This window comes from Ranitomeya variabilis, chromosome 2, assembly GCF_051348905.1.
Source record: "Ranitomeya variabilis isolate aRanVar5 chromosome 2, aRanVar5.hap1, whole genome shotgun sequence".
NCBI classification, from domain to species: domain Eukaryota; kingdom Metazoa; phylum Chordata; class Amphibia; order Anura; family Dendrobatidae; genus Ranitomeya; species Ranitomeya variabilis.
In genome coordinates, this window is record NC_135233.1 from 279310141 (window position 1) to 279332583 (window position 22443).

Below are 22443 nucleotides of genomic sequence, written 5' to 3' on the forward strand. Positions count from 1 at the left end.
AGGTTTCTCCTACTTTTTCTTTCAAACAGTCTATGAAAAACGAAAAGAACATGGACATCATCCAATCAATGGGTGGATTCAGTCTCATGTTGGGTGATGTACCTTGTGGCTTTATATTGGAAGCCTCTTTAGAAAAATGACATATAACCTCAGATAGCGAGGCGCCATTCTCACAGCGTTATTTACCCCACTGATCCTGTGCCGCCACAGACCTCTGATAATAATTCTTAGCAGCAGGTGAAACAGAAAATCACACCATGTACTCATGTCTAGTCTCTGTTTTGGACAACAGACACAACAAAGGGGTTAATGACCGAATAAACGGTAGAACTTTTGGCCAAACAAACCATTTCTTCTGATCTGGTTGGAAAAATGCCGCTAGCAGTAACCTCACCCATAAGAATATATATAGACAGAGAAACTTCACTGCACACCGTACGTATATATTGCGCATTTAGCTAAAGATTTCATCTAGTGTTCTAGTGAATAAAAAGAATCGTGCATTTTAATATATATATATAACCAGTGATATGAAACCATCTTCCACAACCTCACCTTTGCAGCAAAGCTTGTCTCATCTTCAGTGTCTTAAAGGGAACCTCTCATCTGATTCATACTGCACAAACTGCAGGCAGCATGAATTGCAGCGAGGTATATTTTTTTCTGAAATGCTCCGGTGTTTCAGAGAAAATATACTTTAAGGATACATCTAGAACTTCTCAGCGCTGCTGCAGGCAATTGACAGGTGTCTCTCTCATGTGTACATATAGATAGACATTTGACTAATAGTGATGAGCGGGCGTGCTGGGATAAGGTGTTATCCGAGCATGTTCGGGTGCTGAGTGTCTTCGGCGTGCTCGAATAACATGTTTGAGTCTCTGCACGGGCATGTCTAGCGGCTTTTCGACAGCGACAACACATGCAGGGATTTCCTGTTTGTTAGGCATGTGTTGTGGCTGTCTAACAGCCGTGAGATATGAAGCTGCAGGGACTCGAACATACAGTGGTACAGAAAGTATTCAGGCCACTTTAAATTTTTCCCTCTTTGTTTCATCGCAGCCATTTGGTAAATTCAAAAAAGTTCATTTTTTCTCATTAATGTACACTCTGCACCCCATCTTGACTGAAAAAAAAGCAGAAATGTAGTAATCTTTGCAAATTTATTAAAAAGAAACTGAAATATCACATGGTCATAAGTATTCAGACCCTTTGCTCAGTATTGACCCTTTTGAGATACTACAGCCATGAGTCTTCTTGGAAACGATGCAACAGGTTTTTCTGGACGGCCAGATCTAGAAAGACTTTTGGTGGTCCCAAACGTCTTCCATATAAGGATTATGGAGGCCACTGTGATCTTAGGGTACTGTCACACAGTGCAATTTTGATCGCTACGACGGCACGATCCGTGACGTCGCAGCGATCGTATGATTATCGCTCCAGCGTCGTAGACTGCGGTCACACGTTGCAATCACGGCGCTGGAGCGATGCCGAAGTCCCCGGGTAACCAGGGTAAACATCGGGTTACTAAGCGCAGGGCCGCGCTTAGTAACCCGATGTTTACCCTGGTTACCAGCGTAAACGTAAAAAAAACAAACAGTACATACTTACATTCCGGTGTCTGTCCCCCGGCGTTCTGCTTCTCTCCACTGTGTAAGCACCATAGCCGGAAAGCAGAGCGGTGACGTCAGACGTCACCGCTGTGCTCGCTTTCTGGCCGGCCGGCGCTCACAGTGCAGAGAAGCTGAGACGCCGGAGGACAGACACCGGAATGTAAGTATGTACTGTTTGTTTTTTTTACGTTTACGCTGGTAACCAGGGTAAACATCGGGTTACTAAGCGCGGCCCTGCGCTTAGTTACCCGATGTTTACCCTGGTTACAAGCGAACACATCGCTGGATCGCTGTCACACACAACGATCCAGCGATGTCAGCGGGTGATCAAGCGACGAAAGAAAGTTCCAAACGATGTGCTACGACGTACGATTCTCAGCAGGGTCCCTGATCGCTGCTGCGTGTCAGACACTGCGATATCGTAACGATATCGCTAGAACGTCACGAATCGTACCGTCGTAGCGATCAAAATTGCACTGTGTGACAGTACCCTTAGGAACCTTGAGTGCTTCAGAAACTCTGTTGTAACCTTGGCCAGATCTGTGCCTTGCCACAATTCTGTCTGAGCTCCTTGGCCAGTTTCTTTGACCTCATGATTCTCATTTGGTCTGACATGCACTGTGAGCTGTGAGGTCTTATATAGACAGGTGTGCGCCTTTACAAATCAAGCCCTATCAGTTTAATTAAACACAGCTGGACTCCAATGAAGGAGTAGAACCATCTCAAGGAGGATCACAAGGAAATGGACAGCATGTGACTTAAATATGAGTGTCTGAGCAAAGGGTCTGAATACTTTCCGTACCCACTGTACTTTTCGAGCACGCTGAAGTCACACGGTTAGCACCCGAGCATGCTCCGATAACACAATATCCAAGTACATTCGCTCATCAATATTGGATAACCTAGAGCAGCGCTGGAAAGGACCAACTAGGGTTAGAGCAGCACTAGTCTCACCTCTGGACATGGTCCACAGCTGAATCATTAAAGCAAATTCTCTGAAAACTTGAAGTGTTGCAAAGAAAAAACATACTTTGCCCAGATCGCTCAGCCAGGCTGCAATTCCTGCTGCCCAAGCACGGTTTGGGTAGCATGAATTAGATTCTCTTTAAGCCTCCTACACAGCTGCTTCAGTTCAATATACAGTGAAGGAAATAAGTATTTGATCCCTTGCTGATTTTAGGGGATCAAATACTTATTTCTCACTGCAAAATGCTAATAAATGTATATAATTTATACAATGTGATTTTCTGGATTTTATTTTTGATATTCTATCTCTCAATGTTCAAATTAACCTACCCTTAAAATTATAGACTGTTCAGGTCTTTAGCAGTGGTCAAACTTACAAAATCAGCAAGGGATCAAATACTTATTTCCTTCACTGTACATATGAAAATGATGACTATTATCATTGGTTACTCAAATCTGAGTAATCCTACAAAATCCCTGACTTTGTACAAGTGTACCCAGAAGAACCGATACTTTGATGCTGTTTTGAAGGCAAAGGGTGGTCACACCAAATATTCATGTACTTTAGATTTCTCTTTCCATTTTGCTAATGGATAAAAACTTTTGCACAGTGCACTACATATAACATTTCTGTTGGTAATCGTCCTGTGACAGTATTAAGTTGGCCAAAAGCAGTATATGAAATTCACTTACCAGCTAGTGAGGCATCAAATCCCATATCGTCGATGGCTGCACAGATAGTCTCAGGGTTGGTAACAGCCGGGTCATATTCCACTGTCCCATTTTTGTTTGCCAAAGACACACTGATGGCTTTTACCCCTGGCTTCTGAGAGATGAAACCCTCAATAGATTGCACACAAGAATTGCAAGTCATCCCTTCAATGCTCACCACGGTGACCTTAGATGATGTCTCCTGATGTGCTCGGTTAGAGGATATTTGCTCTGCATTGCTGGTCTCTGCCGAACACTGGACGATGGAAGGAGTACCACAATCCAGACCATTAGAAAGTCGGACTTTAAAAATGCCCGGTGATAAAGACTCTATAGCCCGACACAGTACATCTGAATTTAGGACATTGGGATTATAATGGATCACTGCAGATTTCTTTTCTAATGACACTTCAATGCTGTGCACCCCCGGATGGGAAGAAATTTTGCTTTCGATGTTCACAACACATGATTTACAGTGCATGCCCTCCACCTGGAATACCGCTCTGCATAGGTCACTCAGAGACTTTGGTCTGGCCAGTGCTACATCTTTGATGCCATTAGTCAAGGGTCCAATATCAATGGTTCCCAGTTTCGGAAGGGGTTTGTTCTTAATGGAAGCTGTAAAGCCAGCTTCTTCTATTTGGCTCCTGATTTCGTCAGCGGTGATAAGGTGAGGTTGGTAGATTATGTGAGCTTCTTGACTGTCCAGGGACACTGCCAAAATGGAAAACTTACACATTAATGAGAAGAAATCCTACATACCTGAACCAATCATGATAGTGGTGATCAATGTCCAGTGTTCCCAAACAATGAAGTTACCTTACCTTTTAAAGTGCATTCCCATCAAGACCACCACTCTATTAGAGAGACCTACTAAACCGAATGCATGATAATGTAAAGTATTAGAGGACTTCTGTAATTGTCCCTTTCCTATAATGTTTGTGTCTGTATTTTAAGTAAAACATTATCCCAATTGGTTCATTTTTCTGACATTACATTAAGTGATCTTACAATACCACATTTACGAAATAGTCAGGAACACCCCAATACCTGAAAGATTGGGTCTCGGTTACTTGATAAAGGAGTCTCAGTACCCTGAAAGGTGTTGTGTTCACATGAGCCTTTTCCAATAAAGTGATCTAGTATTCACCATTACGGCTATTGGGACATCAGTTTTGGTCCGCAGTTCCTACACTACAGTGTTGAATATCTAACCACAGTCCTCCTTTCTTCGAAACTCACCTCTCCTCACAGGGTGGCATGCCGGCACCAGGGATTTTGGACATTGGCATCGGTGACACCCATTTACATGCCTACATTGGAGTTATGCCCCTACTAACACAACCCTTAAGGGTGAGATCCTTACTTTTGTCTTCATTGAAATTTCTATGAATGTACTCTACCATGAGCACCATTTTTGTTTTTGGTAATGCTTGTGAAACCAACACCTGAAAGTTATACCCATTTGCTGAGCCAGATCAAGTTCTATCTAAACGTTAATATACAGGACGAGGGAACAAAAATAAGTCATCTACTATACTGTGGTAGGCAAATGGCATTTATTCAATTAACCACGGTCCAACTCCATATGGTAGACTTAACAGACAGAACATGTTACCTTTGATGCGTTTGACTCCGTTCAGTTTCCCGATTTTGCCTTCTATAGTACTGGTACAAGAATGGCACGTCATGCCTTCCACCTTCATTTTCACCAAGACATCTGAAGTTTCATTGTCTCGAGAAGGTGAAGATTTCTTATTTGTGCCCATCGTTTCTAGATGGAGTCCGGGAAATTTCTGAATGATAATGTCAATATTCATGACTGAGGGTATGAACGTTACACCGATTGCTCCGTCTGGAGAGCTCTTAGCTTCCAGGACTCCTTTGAGCTTCAGGAGTCCACTGCAGATGTTCTCCACAGATTGCTCCAAAGACGTGTAGAGAAAGGTGTTCTCTGTAGGTACGTGCTGAGGGTTTGTGATGACAGGTGCACTCTCAAATCCCATGTCCTCAATAGCTTCCTGCAGAGCATCTGACGTCTGAAGCAAAGGGTCGTAAAGAACTTCAGCATTTTTCCCCTCAAGCGACACCTGAAATGTAAACAGAGATGACAAATGGCAGCCAAAGAAAATAGAGGAACATCTACACCAGCCAAAAGTCTGGAAGTGATACGGATAATAAAGAGTGAGTGGAACTGGTTTTGTCACATTTGCATTCAAAGTTTATCTGAGTGTTCATTTTTCTTAATGGGTTTGGAATCTTCAGCTTAATCTCACTGTGAAATAATAGGTCTCCATAGCAATGACAAAAAGTGCCAAATCCAACGTACCGTTCGCACAGAGTGAGCTTAATGCATTTGGATTTTTAGAGGACTTGTCAGTAACTTATACACCCCCATGAACCATTTATGTGACTGTGTAGCCCATTAAAAGATAAGCAAGCTGATCTTTTCATGACTTTGAAGTGCTGCTTGAGTAGCGAGAAATGTTTCTGTATAGGTGTCTGGAAGTGCATTGGGGCGTGACAATGCACTTACAGCTCCTTAGCTGTATTCCCTGCCTAGCGCCACTCTACTCTGGTTGATTAACCGGTCATTGGCTCAGATACATGGCAGGGAATACAACATGAGGTTGAGGAGCACTGTCACGCCCCAATATACTTCCAGACACATATATACAGAACTTCAAAATGTGACCACTCACTGCTGCAGCAGTGTTTTGGAGTTATAAAGGAATCAACTTGCTTATCATTTAATAGTCTACATAGTCATATAAATGGTTTGTGGGTGTAGAAGTTAATAATAAATTTATATAGTGCCAACATATTCCACAGCACTTTTTCTGACAGGTTCCTTTTAACTAGCTCCCATTGATGTCAATAATAAAATCTGACATGAAAAATCTGCAGGGAAGCACCATGTACTATTACAAAAACTATAGCCACACTTTAAAAAGGAGTAGAGAGTCCCTTAAAAGTTACCATACTGTAGAAATGCTTGTAACAGCAAGAAAGAAACCACCAAAATATCCACCAGACCAAATCTGATAAAGTCTTGACCACCAGTCACTGGTGGCTGGGAGATCATCACTTCAAAAGGACTGGTGGATTCCAGTGGCAAGTACAACTGTAAAGGTCCATGTGATGGCTCAACTTTGTCAGGTGTAAAAGGGATATTGTCACGGAACTGTTGCAGGATATACCAGGGTTAGGGGCTCATTCCGTATCCCTAAAAGTATGAGCAATAGCTATCCCTGCTCTTCGGAATACTTTTGATGATTAAGAAATCAGGGCCACGTGCCTTGCTGAGCTCCTAAATCAGCCGTTATCTGTCCCCTCCCCCACCAAGGGAAGTGGGGAGTTGTAGTGTATAGGAATACACAAACCAGAGTAACAATGGAAGACGCACAGGGATAAATAAAAATACCAATCACACAAATATGCACTCACAAAGAACAGAGTGGAACACTGGAAAGTAAAAGCAGGAAAAAACAAATAGGAGACGATGAGGATGTGCACAAAGACAAAACACCAAGCAACAGTCTTCTGAACAACTCTCCAAATGCCTCCTCAAACAACCAATACCTCCAACTCCAGAACCATGCAGTAGGATACTAACACTGGCAATTCCTGCTTGCCAGAGGTGAGTATATATAGCAGAGGGGAGCGGCCAACACTGAACAGTTGAGACCATCAAAGCAGGAAAGCTCCAAGAGCTCTCAACTGAGATTAACCCCTCCTCCCACTCCTAGCAGAAACATGCACTGTTTAATATGATGGTGAAGTGCTTCTAATTAGTGCAGGAGTATGTGAAATCAGATGCTGCGGTCTTCTGGCCCCCTCTTTGTCACGGTAAACCCATGACAAATATTAACCTGCATAAGAGTTTTAATTTCTATAATTTAAATGGAATCTCTCACCAGGTGTTAGCTATGTAATCCGAGAGCAGCATGAGGTAGGGGAAGTGAGCCCAATTATGTGGATGTGTCACTTACTGGGCTGTGTTTTGCTCTTTCAATATAATGAATGCTTTATCAGTAGGAGATTATGACTACAGGACAACTGACCTAGAGCCTCCTAGTCCAACCACACACCCAGCACGGATTAGCAGCTCTCTGTCACTATGCAACAACTGAGCTCTGCAGCAGAGTAAACTATCACAGTTGCTGCACTCAGTAAACTAAGTCATACACCACTATAATCAGTGTATCTGCCCCTACCTCATGCTGCTCTCCGATGACAGAGCAAAATCTGCTGACAGATTACCTTTAAAGGCTACGTACATCACTACAACTACATTAATTGCATCTAGGATGAAGAAATTTACAAACAGTCTTAATGAAAACTACCATATAATATTTTATGGATAGCATGTAGGCGCAGATATGTTAATCCAGCGCAACAGGAGGGGAGAAGGCGCCAGGGACCCATCTGTCTGACTCATCTACAGCGCGGTCTCAGTCTCCGGTGACTTTCATAGTATGTTTTTCTCTGAAATGCCTCAGCGTTTCAGAGGTCATACAGCCAGTGCCTTATACATGCTGTCCATGGATTTGGTGGCATGTACAGTTCACGGACAATGTATTCATATCCCATGAACTTTTCCATATTTTTCCACATTACATCCACCAACTTAAATGTATTTTTGGGGTATTTTATGCGATATACCAACACAAAGTATAAAGTATTTGTGAAGTGTAAAGGAAATTATACCTGGTTTTGTAAATATTTTAAAAATATAAATCTGAAAATTGTGATGTGCATTTGGATTCAGCCACCTGTAGTCGGATAGCCCTAAATAAAATCCTGAGTAACCAATTGCCTCCAGAAGTCCAATAATTAGTAAACTGAGTCCTCCTGTAATTATTTCTCAGTATAACCACAGCTGCTCTGTGAAGACCTCAGAGGTTTGTTTCAGAACATTAGGGATCAAACAGCATAACGAAAACCAAGGAACACACCAGACAGGTCAAGGATAAAGTTGTGGAGAAGAGTAAAGCAGAATTAGGTTATGAAAAATAGCCAAGCTCTGAATATCTCACGGAGCACTGTTCAATCCATCATCCAAAAATGGAAGGAGTATGGAACAACTGCATACCTACCAAGACATGGATGTCCACCTAAACTAAAGTAAGAAGAGCACTAACTAGAGAAGTAACCAAAAGGCCCACAGTCACTCTGGTGGAGCTGCAGAGATCCACGGCTCAGGTGGGAGAATCTGTCCACAAATCTGGCCTTAATGGAAGAGTGGCAAAAAGGAAGCATCTTAGAAAGCAAGCCATAAGAAGTTTTAGTTGCAGTTTGCAAAAAGCCATGCAGGAGACACAGCTAGCATGTGGAAGAACATGCTCTGGTCAGATTACACCAAAGTAGAACTTTTTGAGCTAAATGCAAAACTATCAGTGCATATTACCCTGAAAACACCATCCCCAGCGCCAAACATGGTGGTGGCAGCATCATGCTAGGAGGATACTTTTCTTCAGCAGGGCAATCCTGGTGGAAAACCTGTTAGAAGCCGTAAAATACTGGAGACTGGTGCATAGGTTACCCTGCCAGCAGGACAACGACCCTAAATATACTGCCAGAGCTACAGTAGAATGCTTTAGAGCAAAGCACATTCATGTATGTGAATGACCCAGTCACAGTCCAGACCGAAATGTCATTGAGAATCTGTGGCAAGACCTGGAAATTGCTGTTCACAGACGCTCTCCAAACAATGTCACTGAGCTAGGGCTAGCTTATGAGGATGAATGGGCAAACATTTCAGCCTTTAGATGTGCAAAGCTGGTAAAGACAGACCCCAAAAGCTTTGCAGCCGTAATTGCAGCGAAAGGTGGTCCTACAAAGTATTGAATCAGGGGGAAGCTGAATACAAATGCACTACACAATTTTCAGATTTATATTTTTTAAATATTTAGAAAACCAGGTATCATTCCCCTTTACACTTCACAACTACTTGCTACTTTGTGCTGGTAAGTCACATAAAATCCCAATAAAATACATTTAAAATTTGTGGGTGTAACGTGAAAAAAAATATGGAAAAGTTCACAGGGTATGAACACTTTTTCAAGTCAGTGTTTCAGCTGTGATTTTCCTTTTACACACTTACGAGTGTAGACTGCATTGTTTGCAATCTACCGTCCCCCCCTACCCTCCCGCCGGCCCCCCCTACCCTCCCGCCGGCCGCACCTGCCCTTCCGCCAGCCCCATCTGCTTTCCCACGAGCCCTGTCTCCCCTCCCGCCGGCCCCGCCCACCTTCCCGCCCACTGATCGTCCCGCTGGCCCCACCTGCCCTCCCTCTGGCCCGCCTGTCCTCCCTACATATCAGAGCTGCTGAATATTATTACACACAGTAGATCGGTCGTCATTTAAATTAGAAAAATCAAACATTTCCTTTAGTAGAAGAACAATCCCTTACCTATACAGAAACACACTGCAATAAAAGCGCACACCATGCGGTATACTGTTTTATTAACAGCGGGTCCTTAAGGTAGACAGATGCCTGGGCATCCATCCTGCCTGTGGCCACTGTCAGTCATATACACCCAGCAGTGGGCACAGACGCAGCATGTCCTTAGCCTAAAAGAAGGAGGAAAAAAACCAGACGAAATTACATACGCAAGCTCCATGTGCTATACCAAGAAACATAATTGGAGTAATGAGAACATTCAATTCCTTGTAGAAATGTGGGTAAAATCTAATCTTCTTGGTAGCTGCACACTATTGGCCGTGACACTCGTCTCCAACATGCCCTGCGGGGAACGTCCTGCTGCAATTACCAGGGAGCTGCTGCTGTTTGAGCAATGGGGATTCAATTATAAAGCAAATAAGATAATAAATGACGGCGGCAGCTGCTGTGAGGCGGTGTGTCTGCTACCTATGAAGGTACAGTATATGGCCATGGCGGGTTGTGCTCCCTCTCACACAACACAGAAATGGATCAGAAGTGGTTGGAAGAACATGTCCCTATGTCCCCTATGTGTAGAAGCGCTGCCTCCACATGACTGCACAAAGCCAGGACTAGGTGCACAGCTAGTGTCTGTCCCCAGGCAAAATACACACACCGCTTCCGGGTCCCAGTGATGGCTGACTGGTCTTGACAGGTGCTGCAACTACTGATGTGTTGGCAGGAAAAACAGAACATAAAAGCTGCTTTTTGTGTTTTCCCCACTCATTACTATTGGTGAAATCGGCAGGAAAAATGCAGAAAGAATTGACATGTGGCAGAATTAAATCTGCAAGGAAAAAAATCAGCAAAGCATGATTGCTGAAAAATCAGCAACGATCAGGGATCGGATTCACTTTGCTGGAATCAGGAAACCCTTCAGGTTGTGACAAAACCAGACCCCCAAAAAATATGACAGAACGCAATGTGTGCAAAGGCCCTAAGGGTATGTGTCCACGTTCAGGATTGCATCAGGATTTGGTCAGGATTTTTCATCAGTATTTGTAAGCCAAAACCAGGAGTGGGTGATAAATACAGAAGTGGTGCATATGTTTCTGTTATACTTTTCCTCTAATTGTTCCACTCCTGGTTTTGGCTTACAAATACTGATGAAAAATCCTGACCAAATCCTGATGCAATCCTGAACGTGGACACATACCCTTACAGGATTATTAACACATTCTTCAGGGGCTGACAGACATAATCTTTTCAGAGCGCACCCCCCTCAGCTTCCTGATGGCTTGGGACTAGGAGTCACTAGTCAATGAGCCATCAACAATGCAATAAAAAGTGGCTTCGAAACAAACTTTCCCATCATCAAGAAGCAGATGGGAAAGTTCCTTGTTTTTACAAGCACTTTGTGATTTTACTCACTTAAAAAGATGGGTGTAACCCTGTAATGATGACATTTATGAATTTGACATCTATGTACTCATGATGGAAAGAAACCCAGTAAAGCTCTTAGATGGTGTCAGTCATGTAACACAGAGCCGGAGCATGGGGGGGATGTATTTTGGAAAGGATTTTCACTGAATACACAACCCATCTGACCTTACTAGCAACATGACAACACAGGCAGCCACACTGTACGGCCCCCGCAGACAGGCAGCCATGCTGTACGGCTCCGCAGACAGGCAGCCACGCTGTACGGCCCCCGCAGACAGGCAGCCACGCTGTACGGCCCCCGCAGACAGGCAGCCACGCTGTACGGCCCCCGCAGACAGGCAGCCATGCCACACGTCCCTTAGAACAGAGAAAATAAAGCTGCATTCTGAAATGTGGAAAATAGCTAATTTGGAAAATAGGAACTGCATTACTCTCATAGAAAATAGGCAAATGCTACATTATGTAAATGGAAAATTGGAAAAATTGAACTTCAATATTGCTACAGAAATACAAAAATAAGAGAAGGCACTTCGCATATAAAAGTGGCCAATTTATGGGAGTCCCACAGCCATCGACAAGGTGTACCTCATTGTTGGGGACCTAACCTGATTATGACACCTCTCCTGGGCTGAAAAGCCTACAATATATAGGGCAGGAAGGATCCAGCTAATTAAAACCACCTTAGGCTGATGGCCACCATGCCCCACGCTCACCTGGAGGCAGGCCGCCACGTCCAACAGCATCGGGAGACAGGCAGCCAAGGACACGCACACAGTAAAGTATGTTTTTTGCAATAATCACAATAATTGCTATTGTATCATTACCTCCATTGATATAGTAATGTATATGGCTTTTATATACTGAAAACCTGAATGTTTAGGCTTGAATTCGGGGAAACATACATGCATACCCTTCTTGCAACAACCAAGGTCCAGGCAAACTGCATTTTTATCTCCATTATCTTTTTTTTCCTTCCACTGATCAGTTGACAGGGTCGGATCCTCTGGAAATCCAGAGTAGATCATTGGCAGAACACCTGGAATCCACCATGAATATATCCATGGTGGATTGGCTGATATATTATATATATATATATATATATATATATATATATATATATATATATATAATTTATTGTGATATATGTGATGCAGTGACCCCTGAAGGGTCCAAGTGCAAAATCCCTGAGGGAGTTCCTGAGGGCTCGGTGTGTTCCTGTGTTGGAAGCCTGAGAGGAGGCTTCCTGGAAAGCACCTGCTGGCGTGGGAGGTCCTAGTAGGAGGACCGGATCCCGGAGCAGTGCACAGTGGAACTGGGAAAGCTGGAGTCCTTCGGTGAGGTCTGGACTGACTACTGTATGCCGGACAGGCAAGTTGGGGATCCCTGTTAGGCAGCTTACCCAGAAGAGTGTTAACGGAGTCTGGGGAAGCTGGAGTCCTTCAGTGAGGTCCGGACTAACTAGTGTGTGCCGGCCAGGCAAGTTGGTGATCCCTGTAAGGCAGCTTACCCGGAGATGTGGACTGGCAAGGAGTCAGCAGGTGGAGCCGGAGCTCCCGTCAGGTATCGTACAGGCCGGTAGTGCTTGTGAAGTTCTATGAACGGTGTGGTCTCCCTTGGGAACTGGTTAAGGGAGGACCCGCGTGTTTAGAGACGACAACCCGGAGTCACATGTGCTGTCTGTGACTTGGGACTTTGGTGTAGTGTACGGCGTACGGACACCCTGGTAACTGGGCGAAGTGAGAGGCCCAGCACGTTAGTGCCCGTGAGGCAAAGCCGTACTCTGAAGTGTTAGAAGCTGCAAGTAAATATCACCAGTTGGTGCCTGTTGTGTTTCATGTTATGAACTGTGCGTAACCCGGTTTATGAGGCTTAATAAACCGCATGGACTGCTTTGTTTAAGAAACCCGTGCCCATGTGCTTGAATATCGCGGCCAAGTGAGTGTCCCCCAACACTCTTAGTAAGAGAAACCTTACAATTGGTGGAGAATTTTGGCAACAATCCCGCTAGCACACGTGGAGTTAATTGCTGTGGCAGAGCCACTTAGGTGACAAGCGTCTAGCGGTAACTCGGCGGGGTTACGAAGGTGACAAGCGTCTGCTGTGACTCGGCGGGGTCACGAAGGTGACAAGCGGCAGCGGTGGAGCCGTGCAGAGCCGTGTGGAGAGTAGCCGCGGTTGCAGCGAGAGGTTCCACAGCAGGCGGAGCTACAGTGACTTGTGGTTGGCAGCACCTGGAGGTGCCGGTTGTGTCTGACTGCAGCGGGAGCTGTGGCGGTACCAGCAGGAGCTGGTGAAGTGACATAGAGAAAAAAAAAAAATAATAATTTTTCTCTTTTTGTGCAGACTCTTAAAGGGCCAGTACAACCCCAGAGACAAAGGGGTGTACTGTGTGAACTGGGGCCTGAGTGCCGTGGGGAAGTTCACAGGGTGTATCCCAGGGAGGGGATTATCCCTAATAGTGAGCGGTGGCTCAAACGGGGATGGTTGCCAAAAAGGGGGCGGAGACCCAAAAAGGGGCGGTAACCCGAATAGGGGTAATGGCCCAAAAAGGGGTGGAATCCCGAAGGGGGGCTGAATCTCGAACCGGGGTGGTAGCACTTGCCCAGAAAGGGGGCGGAGCCAAAAAAGGGGCGGCAATCAGTGAGGTGTCACGACTGTGTCCTTTTTAGCTGAATGGAAAGTGTGTGCAAGGGTTGATAGACCCGGGGAGAGAAGCGTCTGTGCTGAGAACCCGTCCAGGAGATTCTGTGTCACCGGGCGACACTGAATATCTCCAGGTAGCCACTATCTACATTGTCGCAGCGGAGGTTTCCACATACCATGAGGTGGTTGTAGACCCGATCTTGCCGTATCCTATGGTAATAGGACAAGATTTGGTAGCACTGTGGGAAAAGGCTGAAGTGTTTGTGGATATAATGTGGATGTCAGTTAGTAATGTTGAGAAGGCAGGCCTGACCAGAGGGAAAGGTGCGACTGTCCAACTAACTGACCTGACGTCACCTGAAGTGTGCCACAATACGACTGATAGTGGTCTGCTGGATAAAACATGTGGAGCTGACACCCAGACAGAGAGTGACTTGCAGGGTCATCAGACTGTGGGGTGTGACACAGATTCTGGGGGTGACTGTGACAAGTCATGGCCAGTAACAAACGCGTATGCCCTGGTGACAGGTGGAGGACGGGGTCCAGGACCTGTGGTAACGGGTGGAGGACGGTGTCCAGGACCTGTGGTAAAGGGTGGAGGACGGGGTCCAGGACCTGTGGTGACGGGTGGAGGACGGGGTCCAGGACCTATGGTGATAGGTGGAGGACGGGGTCCAGGACCTGTGCTGACGGGTGGAGGACAGGGTCCAGGACCTGTGGTGACGATCGGTGGCAAAACAGAGGCCACCAAGGAGATGGTGCCGGAAGTGAATACCTCCTCAAGTGATGGATGTTTCACCAGTCCGGAGGATGGGAGAAGCGAGATGGAATTGGTTATAGAGACGGTGAACGACCATGTCGAACAAGAAAGGGTCCTGAAACAAGCGGCTGAGCGCAGAGTGGATGAGCTGGAGAAGGAAGTCTCGGAGCTCAGAGGCCACCTGTTCAGGTGGCAAAGTGTGTATCAGACCCTAAAGGAAGACATTGTAGTGCTTAGAGAAGCACTAAAAGGCCCTCTACAAGGAAAAGAGGTGGTGGTCGCAGACTTCTCGTGCCAGTACCAGAGTGGTAATGAGAGTAAAGCTGAAGAGGAGTTGGCGCTAAAAGCAGAACAAGATGGTCACCCGGTTGTGACAGGTGTCTTGATGGAAAGGTCCATGGCAAGGCAGGAGCCATCTGTTCTGGAAGGAAGTGAGACTTCGCTCTTCAAGAGCGTGATAGATGTACCCGTAGAGGCGCAAGATGCATGTACCCGCGAGGGTGTGCATGAGGCCTTTAAAAAGGCAGTGGAAGCGTGTAGTGTGCACTGGGCACTGGAGACGAAACAGTTGGTGGTACTGTCTACTAAGGAAGTCACAGTGAAGAGGGTGGCTGTCCTGAGGGACATGCACCTACGGTGCCTCTGCACGAAACAGAGGGTCCTGTTGGGGAATGGTGAGGCCACTCGTTGTTTGGAGCAAGCCAGGAAAGCTCAAAGTCGTCTGGGTTAGGTGGAGGACACAGTCCAAGTGCCCAGAGCTCTGGTAGCGAAGCTCACTGGCCGATTTGGAAAAGCGATGCAGGAGATGGTGGATGTGTCCGGTGTGAAGAGACTGAGGATTCCGGCTGAAGACAAGGCCCAGGTGGGTGAAGATGGAATGGTGTCATTCCTGGTTGTCGGGTCCAAGGAGAGTCTAGCAAATATCCGGATGCTGCTGAAGTATCGCGTGGCCTACCTGAGAGAAATAAAGCAGCTGAGACTGTACAGACGGCAGGTCAATAAACAGCTGCAGAACACAAGGTGGCAGCCGCCTTCTTCCCAACGAAAAGGAAACAAAAAGGACATGTACAGTAGTAGACGTAGTGATGGAGGGTCAGTCTCTGATCAGTTGCTAGTCTCGACTGTAAGTGGGACTAATGTCCGTACCAACCGTGGGGGGCGACCCTGGAGAGAAAGGTCGAGTAAAAAGACAAACTTGACTAAAGGTTTGGTGTCACGGACAGACTGTAACTTAAGGGCCAAACCTCAAGGAATACATGTTGACCGCTGGGGGCGGGGTAAACTCAACAACTGGATGGGTCTGTGTGATGCTCAAAACCGACAGACGGTTCTCTCGACAGGTAGGGCAAGACAACGTGCATGACATATCCCGTGATCCCACGTGTATGACAGGTGTTCAACCCTACAGGTGTGAACAGAGGGGGAGGATATGTGATATATGTGATGCAGTGACCCCTGTAACAGGTAGGGGGTGCTGCGTGGTCTCCCCGGGATCTGCACGGAGTTGTATTGAGGCCGTGAGAATTGACCTGCAGTGAAGTCAGGATCACGTGACCAGTCCATGTGATCCATTACTGTGGGTGTGGTTACAGGTACATAACGTGACCAGAGTGTGGGTCACAAGTTCCTGTGTGGTTCCAGTGTTTGGACCTGAAGGGTCCAAGTGCAAAATCCCTGAGGGAGTTACTGAGGGCTCGGTGTGTTCCTGTGTTGGAAGCCTGAGAGGAGGCTTCCTGGAAAGCACCTGCTGGCGTGGGAGGTCCTAGTAGGAGGACCGGATCCCGGAGCAGTGCACAGTGGAACTGGGAAAGCTGGAGTCCTTCGGTGAGGTCTGGACTGACTACTGTATGCCGGACAGGCAAGTTGGGGATCCCTGTTAGGCAGCTTACCCAGAAGAGTGTTAACGGAGTCTGGGGAAGCTGGAGTCCTTCAGTGAGGTCCGGACTAACTAGTGTGTGCCGGCCAGGCAAGTTGGTGATCCCTGTAAGGCAGCTTACCCGGAGATGTGGACTGGCAAGTAGTCAGCAGGTGGAGCCGGAGCTCCCGTCAGGTATCGTACAGGCCGGTAGTGCTTGTGAAGTTCTATGAACGGTGTGGTCTCCCTTGGGAACTGGTTAAGGGAGGACCCGCGTGTTTAGAGACGACAACCCGGAGTCACATGTGCTGTCTGTGACTTGGGACTTTGGTGTAGTGTACGGCGTACGGACACCCTGGTAACTGGGCGAAGTGAGAGGCCCAGCACGTTAGTGCCCGTGAGGCAAAGCCGTACTCTGAAGTGTTAGAAGCTGCAAGTAAATATCACCAGTTGGTGCCTGTTGTGTTTCATGTTATGAACTGTGCGTAACCCGGTTTATGAGGCTTAATAAACCGCATGGACTGCTTTGTTTTATAAACCCGTGCCCGTGTGCTTGAATATCGCGGCCAAGTGAGTGTCCCCCAACACTCTTAGTAAGAGAAACCTTACAATAATATATATATACTAGCTATTGAACCCGTTCTACGCCCGGGTGGCGAGCATTTATATTGGAATATGGTCTCCATCCTGGTATGTGCTGCTCCCATCCTGTCATATGCTGCTCCATCCTGCGCCCCCATCCTGTCATGTGCTGCTCCACCGTGTCATGTGCTGCTCCATCCTGCGCCCCCATCCTGTCATGTGCTGCTCCACCGTGTCATGTGCTGCTCCATCCTGCATCCCCATCCTGTCATGTGCTGCTCCACCGTGTCATGTGCTGCTCCATCCTGCGCCCCCATCCTGTCATGTGCTGCTCCACCGTGTCATGTGCTGCTCCATCCTGCGCCCCCATCCTGTCATGTGCCACTCCACCGTGTCATGTGCTGCTCCATCCTCATCCCCATCCTGTCATGTGCTCCCATCCTGCGCCCCCATCCTATCACGTGCTGCTCCATCCTGCGCCCCCATCAGTGCGGGCGGCTGTGCTGAGTGCGGGCGGCTGTGCTGAGTGCGGGCGGCTGTGCTGAGTGCGGGCGGCTGTGCTGAGTGCGGGCGGCTGTGCTGAGTGCGGGCGGCTGTGCTGAGTGCGGGCGGCTGTGCTGAGTGCGGGCGGCTGTGCTGAGTGCGGGCGGCTGTGCTGAGTGCGGGCGGCTGTATGTGACGTGGCTGTGCTGGGTGCGGGCGGCTGTGCTGGGTGCGGCAGCTGTGGACGGCTGTGCTGGGTGCAGCGGCTGTGCTGGGTGCGGCGGCTGTGCGTGGCTGTAGGCGGCTGTGCGTGGCTGTGGGAGGCTGTGCTGTGGGCGGCTGTGCTGGGTGCGGCGGCTGTGCTAGGTGCGGTGGCTGTGCTGGGTGCGGCGGCTGTCCGTGGCTGTAGGCGGCTGTGCGTGGCTGTGCTGGGTGTGGAGGCTGTGCGTGGCTGTGGCGGCTGTGCTGGGTGCGGGCGGCTGTGCTGAGTGCGGGCGGCTGTGCTGAGTGCGGGCGGCTGTATGTGGCTGTGCTGAGTGCGGGCGGCTGTATGTGACGTGGCTGTGCTGGGTGCGGGCGGCTGTGCTGGGTGCGGCAGCTGTGGACAGCTGTGCTGGGTGCGGTGGCTGTGCTGGGTGCAGCGGCTGTGCTGGGTGCGGCGGCTGTGCGTGGCTGTGGGAGGCTGTGCTGGGTGCGGCGGCTGTGGGCGGCTGTGCTGGGTGCGGCGGCTGTGCTGGGTGCGGTGGCTGTGCTGGGTGCGGCGGCTGTCTGGCTGTAGGCGGCTGTGCGTGGCTGTGGGCGGCTGTGCGTGGCTGTGCTGGGTGCGGAGGCTGTGCGTGGCTGTGGCGGCTGTGCTGGGTGCGGCGGCTGTGATGGGTGCGGCGGATGTGCTGGGTGCGGCGGCTGTGGGTGGCTGTGCTGGGTGCGGCGGTTGTGCGTGGCTGTGGGCGGCTGTGCTGGGTGCGGCGGCTGTGCGTGGCTGTGCTGGGTGCGGCGGCTGTGCTGGGTGCGGCGGCTGTCCGTGGCTGTGGGCGGCTGTGGGAGGCTGTGCTGGGTGCGGCGGCTGTGCGTGGCTGTGGCGGCTGTGCATGGCTGTGCTGGGTGCGGCGGATGTGCTGGGTGCGGCGGCTGTGCTGGGTGCGGCGGCTGTGCTGGGTGCGGCGGCTGTGCGTGGCTGTGGGCGGCTGTGCTGGGTGCGGCGGCTGTGGTCGGCTGTGCTGGGTGCGGCGGCTGTGCGTGGCTATGGGTGGCTGTACGTGGCTGTGGGCGGCTGTGCGTGGCTGTGGTCGGCTGTGCTGGGTGCGGCTGTGCGTAGCTGTGGGCGGCTGTGCAGGGTGCGGCGGCTGTGGTCGGCTGTGCTGGGTGCGGCGGCTGTGGTCGGCTGTGCTGGGTGCGGCTGTGCGTAGCTGTGGGCGGCTGTGCAGGGTGCGGCGGCTGTGGTCGGCTGTGCTGGGTGCGGCGGCTGTGCGTGGCTGTGGGCGGCTGTGCTGGGTGCGGCGGCTGTGCGTGGCTGTGCTGGGTGCGGTGGCTGTGCTGGGTGCGGCGGCTGTGCGTGGCTGTGGGCGGCTGTGCTGGGTGCGGCGGCTGTCCGTGGCTGTGGGCGGCTGTGGGAGGCTGTGCTGGGTGCGGCGGCTGTGCGTGGCTGTGGCGGCTGTGCATGGCTGTGCTGGGTGCGGCGGATGTGCTGGGTGCGGCGGCTGTGCTGGGTGCGGCGGCTGTGCGTGGCTGTGGGCGGCTGTGCTGGGTGCGGCGGCTGTGCGTGGCTGTGCTGGGTGCGGCGGCTGTGGTCGGCTGTGCTGGGTGCGGCGGCTGTGCGTGGCTATGGGTGGCTGTACGTGGCTGTGGGCGGCTGTGCGTGGCTGTGGTCGGCTGTGCTGGGTGCGGCTGTGCGTAGCTGTGGGCGGCTGTGCAGGGTGCGGCGGCTGTGGTCGGCTGTGCTGGGTGCGGCGGCTGTGCGTGGCTGTGGTCGGCTGTGCTGGGTGCGGCTGTGCGTAGCTGTGGGCGGCTGTGCAGGGTGCGGCGGCTGTGGTCGGCTGTGCTGGGTGCGGCGGCTGTGCGTGGCTGTGGTCGGCTGTGCTGGGTGCGGCTGTGCGTAGCTGTGGGCGGCTGTGCAGGGTGCGGCGGCTGTGGTCGGCTGTGCTGGGTGCGGCGGCTGTGCGTGGCTGTGCGTGGCTGTGGGCGGCTGTGCTGGGTGCGGCGGCTGTGCGTGGCTGTGGTCGGCTGTGCTGGGTGCGGCGGCTGTGCGTGGCTGTGGGCGGCTGTGCAGGGTGCGGCGGCTGTGGTCGGCTGTGCTGGGTGCGGCGGCTGTGCGTGGCTGTGGTCGGCTGTGCAGGGTGCGGCTGTGCGTAGCTGTGGGCGGCTGTGCAGGGTGCGGCGGCTGTGGTCGGCTGTGCTGGGTGCGGCGGCTGTGCATGGCTGTGGGCGGCTGTGCTGGGTGCGGCGGCTGTGCTGGGTGCGGCGGCTGTGCGTGGCTGTGGGCGGCTGTGCTGGGTGCGGCGGCTGTGGTCGGCTGTGCTGGGTGCGGCGGCTGTGCGTGGCTATGGGTGGCTGTACGTGGCTGTGGGCGGCTGTGCGTGGCTGTGGTCGGCTGTGCTGGGTGCGGCTGTGCGTAGCTGTGGGCGGCTGTGCAGGGTGCGGCGGCTGTGGTCGGCTGTGCTGGGTGCGGCGGCTGTGCGTGGCTGTGGTCGGCTGTGCTGGGTGCGGCTGTGCGTAGCTGTGGGCGGCTGTGCAGGGTGCGGCGGCTGTGGTCGGCTGTGCTGGGTGCGGCGGCTGTGCGTGGCTGTGGTCGGCTGTGCTGGGTGCGGCTGTGCGTAGCTGTGGGCGGCTGTGCAGGGTGCGGCGGCTGTGGTCGGCTGTGCTGGGTGCGGCGGCTGTGCGTGGCTGTGCGTGGCTGTGGGCGGCTGTGCTGGGTGCGGCGGCTGTGCGTGGCTGTGGTCGGCTGTGCTGGGTGCGGCGGCTGTGCGTGGCTGTGGGCGGCTGTGCAGGGTGCGGCGGCTGTGGTCGGCTGTGCTGGGTGCGGCGGCTGTGCGTGGCTGTGGTCGGCTGTGCTGGGTGCGGCTGTGCGTAGCTGTGGGCGGCTGTGCAGGGTGCGGCGGCTGTGGTCGGCTGTGCTGGGTGCGGCGGCTGTGCGTGGCTGTGCGTGGCTGTGGGCGGCTGTGCTGGGTGCGGCGGCTGTGCGTGGCTGTGGTCGGCTGTGCTGGGTGCGGCGGCTGTGCGTGGCTGTGGGCAGCTGTGCTGGGTGCGGCGGCTGTGGGCGGCTATGGTCGGCTGTGCTGGGTGCGGCGGCTGTGCGTGGCTGTGCGTGGCTGTGCGTGGCTGTGCTGGGCGCGGCGGCTGTGCTGGGTGCGGCCATTTTCTTGGTCCTGCTCCCGGAGTCGGCGCCTGCGCAGTCCGCGCTTTCCGGCGCCATTTTCTTGAAGACACTGCAATGTGTCTTCAAGAAAATGGCGCCGGAAAGCGCGGACTGCGCAGGCGCCGATTCCGGGAGCAGGGGGACAGTCACGGCCCGGAAGCGCGTCGGTGGAACGGGTCAGGTAAGTATACTCACCCTCCGCCTCCTGGCTCGTCCCTGCTTGTCCGGTGGAGATCGCGGTGTGCGTTCAGCGCTTACGCATACCGCGATCTCCTGGGAGCGTCGCTCTGTGCGGTCCAGACTGCGCCGGCGCTTGCGCAGTCTATAGAGGCTTCGGACAGAGTGACGCTCCCAGCGTTATATTATAGATATATATACACACACACACATACACACTGTATATGTACAGTTATAAGCATAGGCTAAAATAACTGCACTGAAAAGGTCTCAAACATTCACAAAACCAAGTTTTACAAGAAAAATTGAAAACAAAGTAGGTCACCGGTATAAACTTATCTACTGACCTGAATACTGTGAACTCCACTCAGAGCGCCAATCTTCTGCTCGATGGTCTGGACACAAGAGTTACAGGTCATCCCCTCCACAGGGATGACAGCCAGCAGTGCCATTGACTCCAATGCCATTTTATTCCTAAAATAAAAGGAGAGGAGGAACGTTTAGCGGTGGAAACACTAGGACTTCAGACGTGGTCGCAGCACTATTCTGGGCACAAGTTGCTGAATGTCTAAAACCACTAATAGATCCTGGAAACCAGGGTCAGAGTCTGCTAGCGGAGACACAACCGCACCAAGTACTGATCCCCTGCCGCAGAGATGCCATATGAGCCGCCCGGGCTACTGATGTCACCAATACCCTGCAGCATCTGTGCAGTAGATGGCTAATTCGATTTCATGGAAGCTTCTGCGTGCATCAGTTCTCTCCAATCTGCAACTTCTCATCCATAAGCAGAGTCATTCTTTACTCATCTGTTACAAAAAAATAACTTGTAGCCCCCAGTAGTGCACTGTATGGCGAGACAATGTCCAACTGCACATGGGCTCTTCTCAAGCAGGGACAAGAAGGTTTGTCCTCAAATTAAATGGCAAAAGTCCGGTGACAGATTCCCTTTAAGCAAGGATTCCAATTAAGATTTTTTATTATTATTATTTATTATGCTTTGCATATATAGCGCCATCATATTCCACAGTGCTGTACAGACATCATCATCACTGTCCCCATTGGGGCTCACAGTCTAAAATTCCCCATCAGTATGTCTTTGGAGTGTGGGAGGAAACCGGAAATAAATCTGTGTATGTAATGTAGTGTGTATGTGTTATTATACTCGCCTATGGCCATCCTCTCCAGTATCCTGCGATGCTCTGCACACTCTCCGGATCACGCTGCTCTCTGTGTGACCCACACGTGACTTTTACAATGTAAGTCTATGTAGCGTCAAAACCAGGCTCCATAGACGTACACTGTAAAAGTGACTTTCGGTGTACTAACATTTTCCCCACTGTGTAGTGTATGTATAAGTATTTGATACACTGCTTATTTAGCAAGTTTCCCACCTACAATGAATGGAGAGATCTGTAATTTTTATTGTAGGTACAGTTCACCTGTCAGACAGAATCTAAAAATGAAAACCTGAA

At 50.6% G+C, this 22443-nt stretch overlaps 1 protein-coding gene across 1 annotated transcript in view; it reads right to left on the bottom strand.

The window, feature by feature from the left end:
• ATP7A (ATPase copper transporting alpha) overlaps nt 1-22443 on the bottom strand; it is a 67694-nt gene that overhangs the window by 30225 nt on the left and 15026 nt on the right. Inside the window, exons 2-4 of the mRNA XM_077285030.1 lie at nt 21316-21442; nt 4906-5377; nt 3270-4001 (exon numbers count right to left, since the gene is read on the bottom strand). Of these exons, the coding sequence (XP_077141145.1) occupies nt 3270-4001; nt 4906-5377; nt 21316-21435 (1324 nt within the window). The 5' untranslated portion in view covers nt 21436-21442. The remainder of the gene's footprint in view (nt 1-3269; nt 4002-4905; nt 5378-21315; nt 21443-22443) is intronic.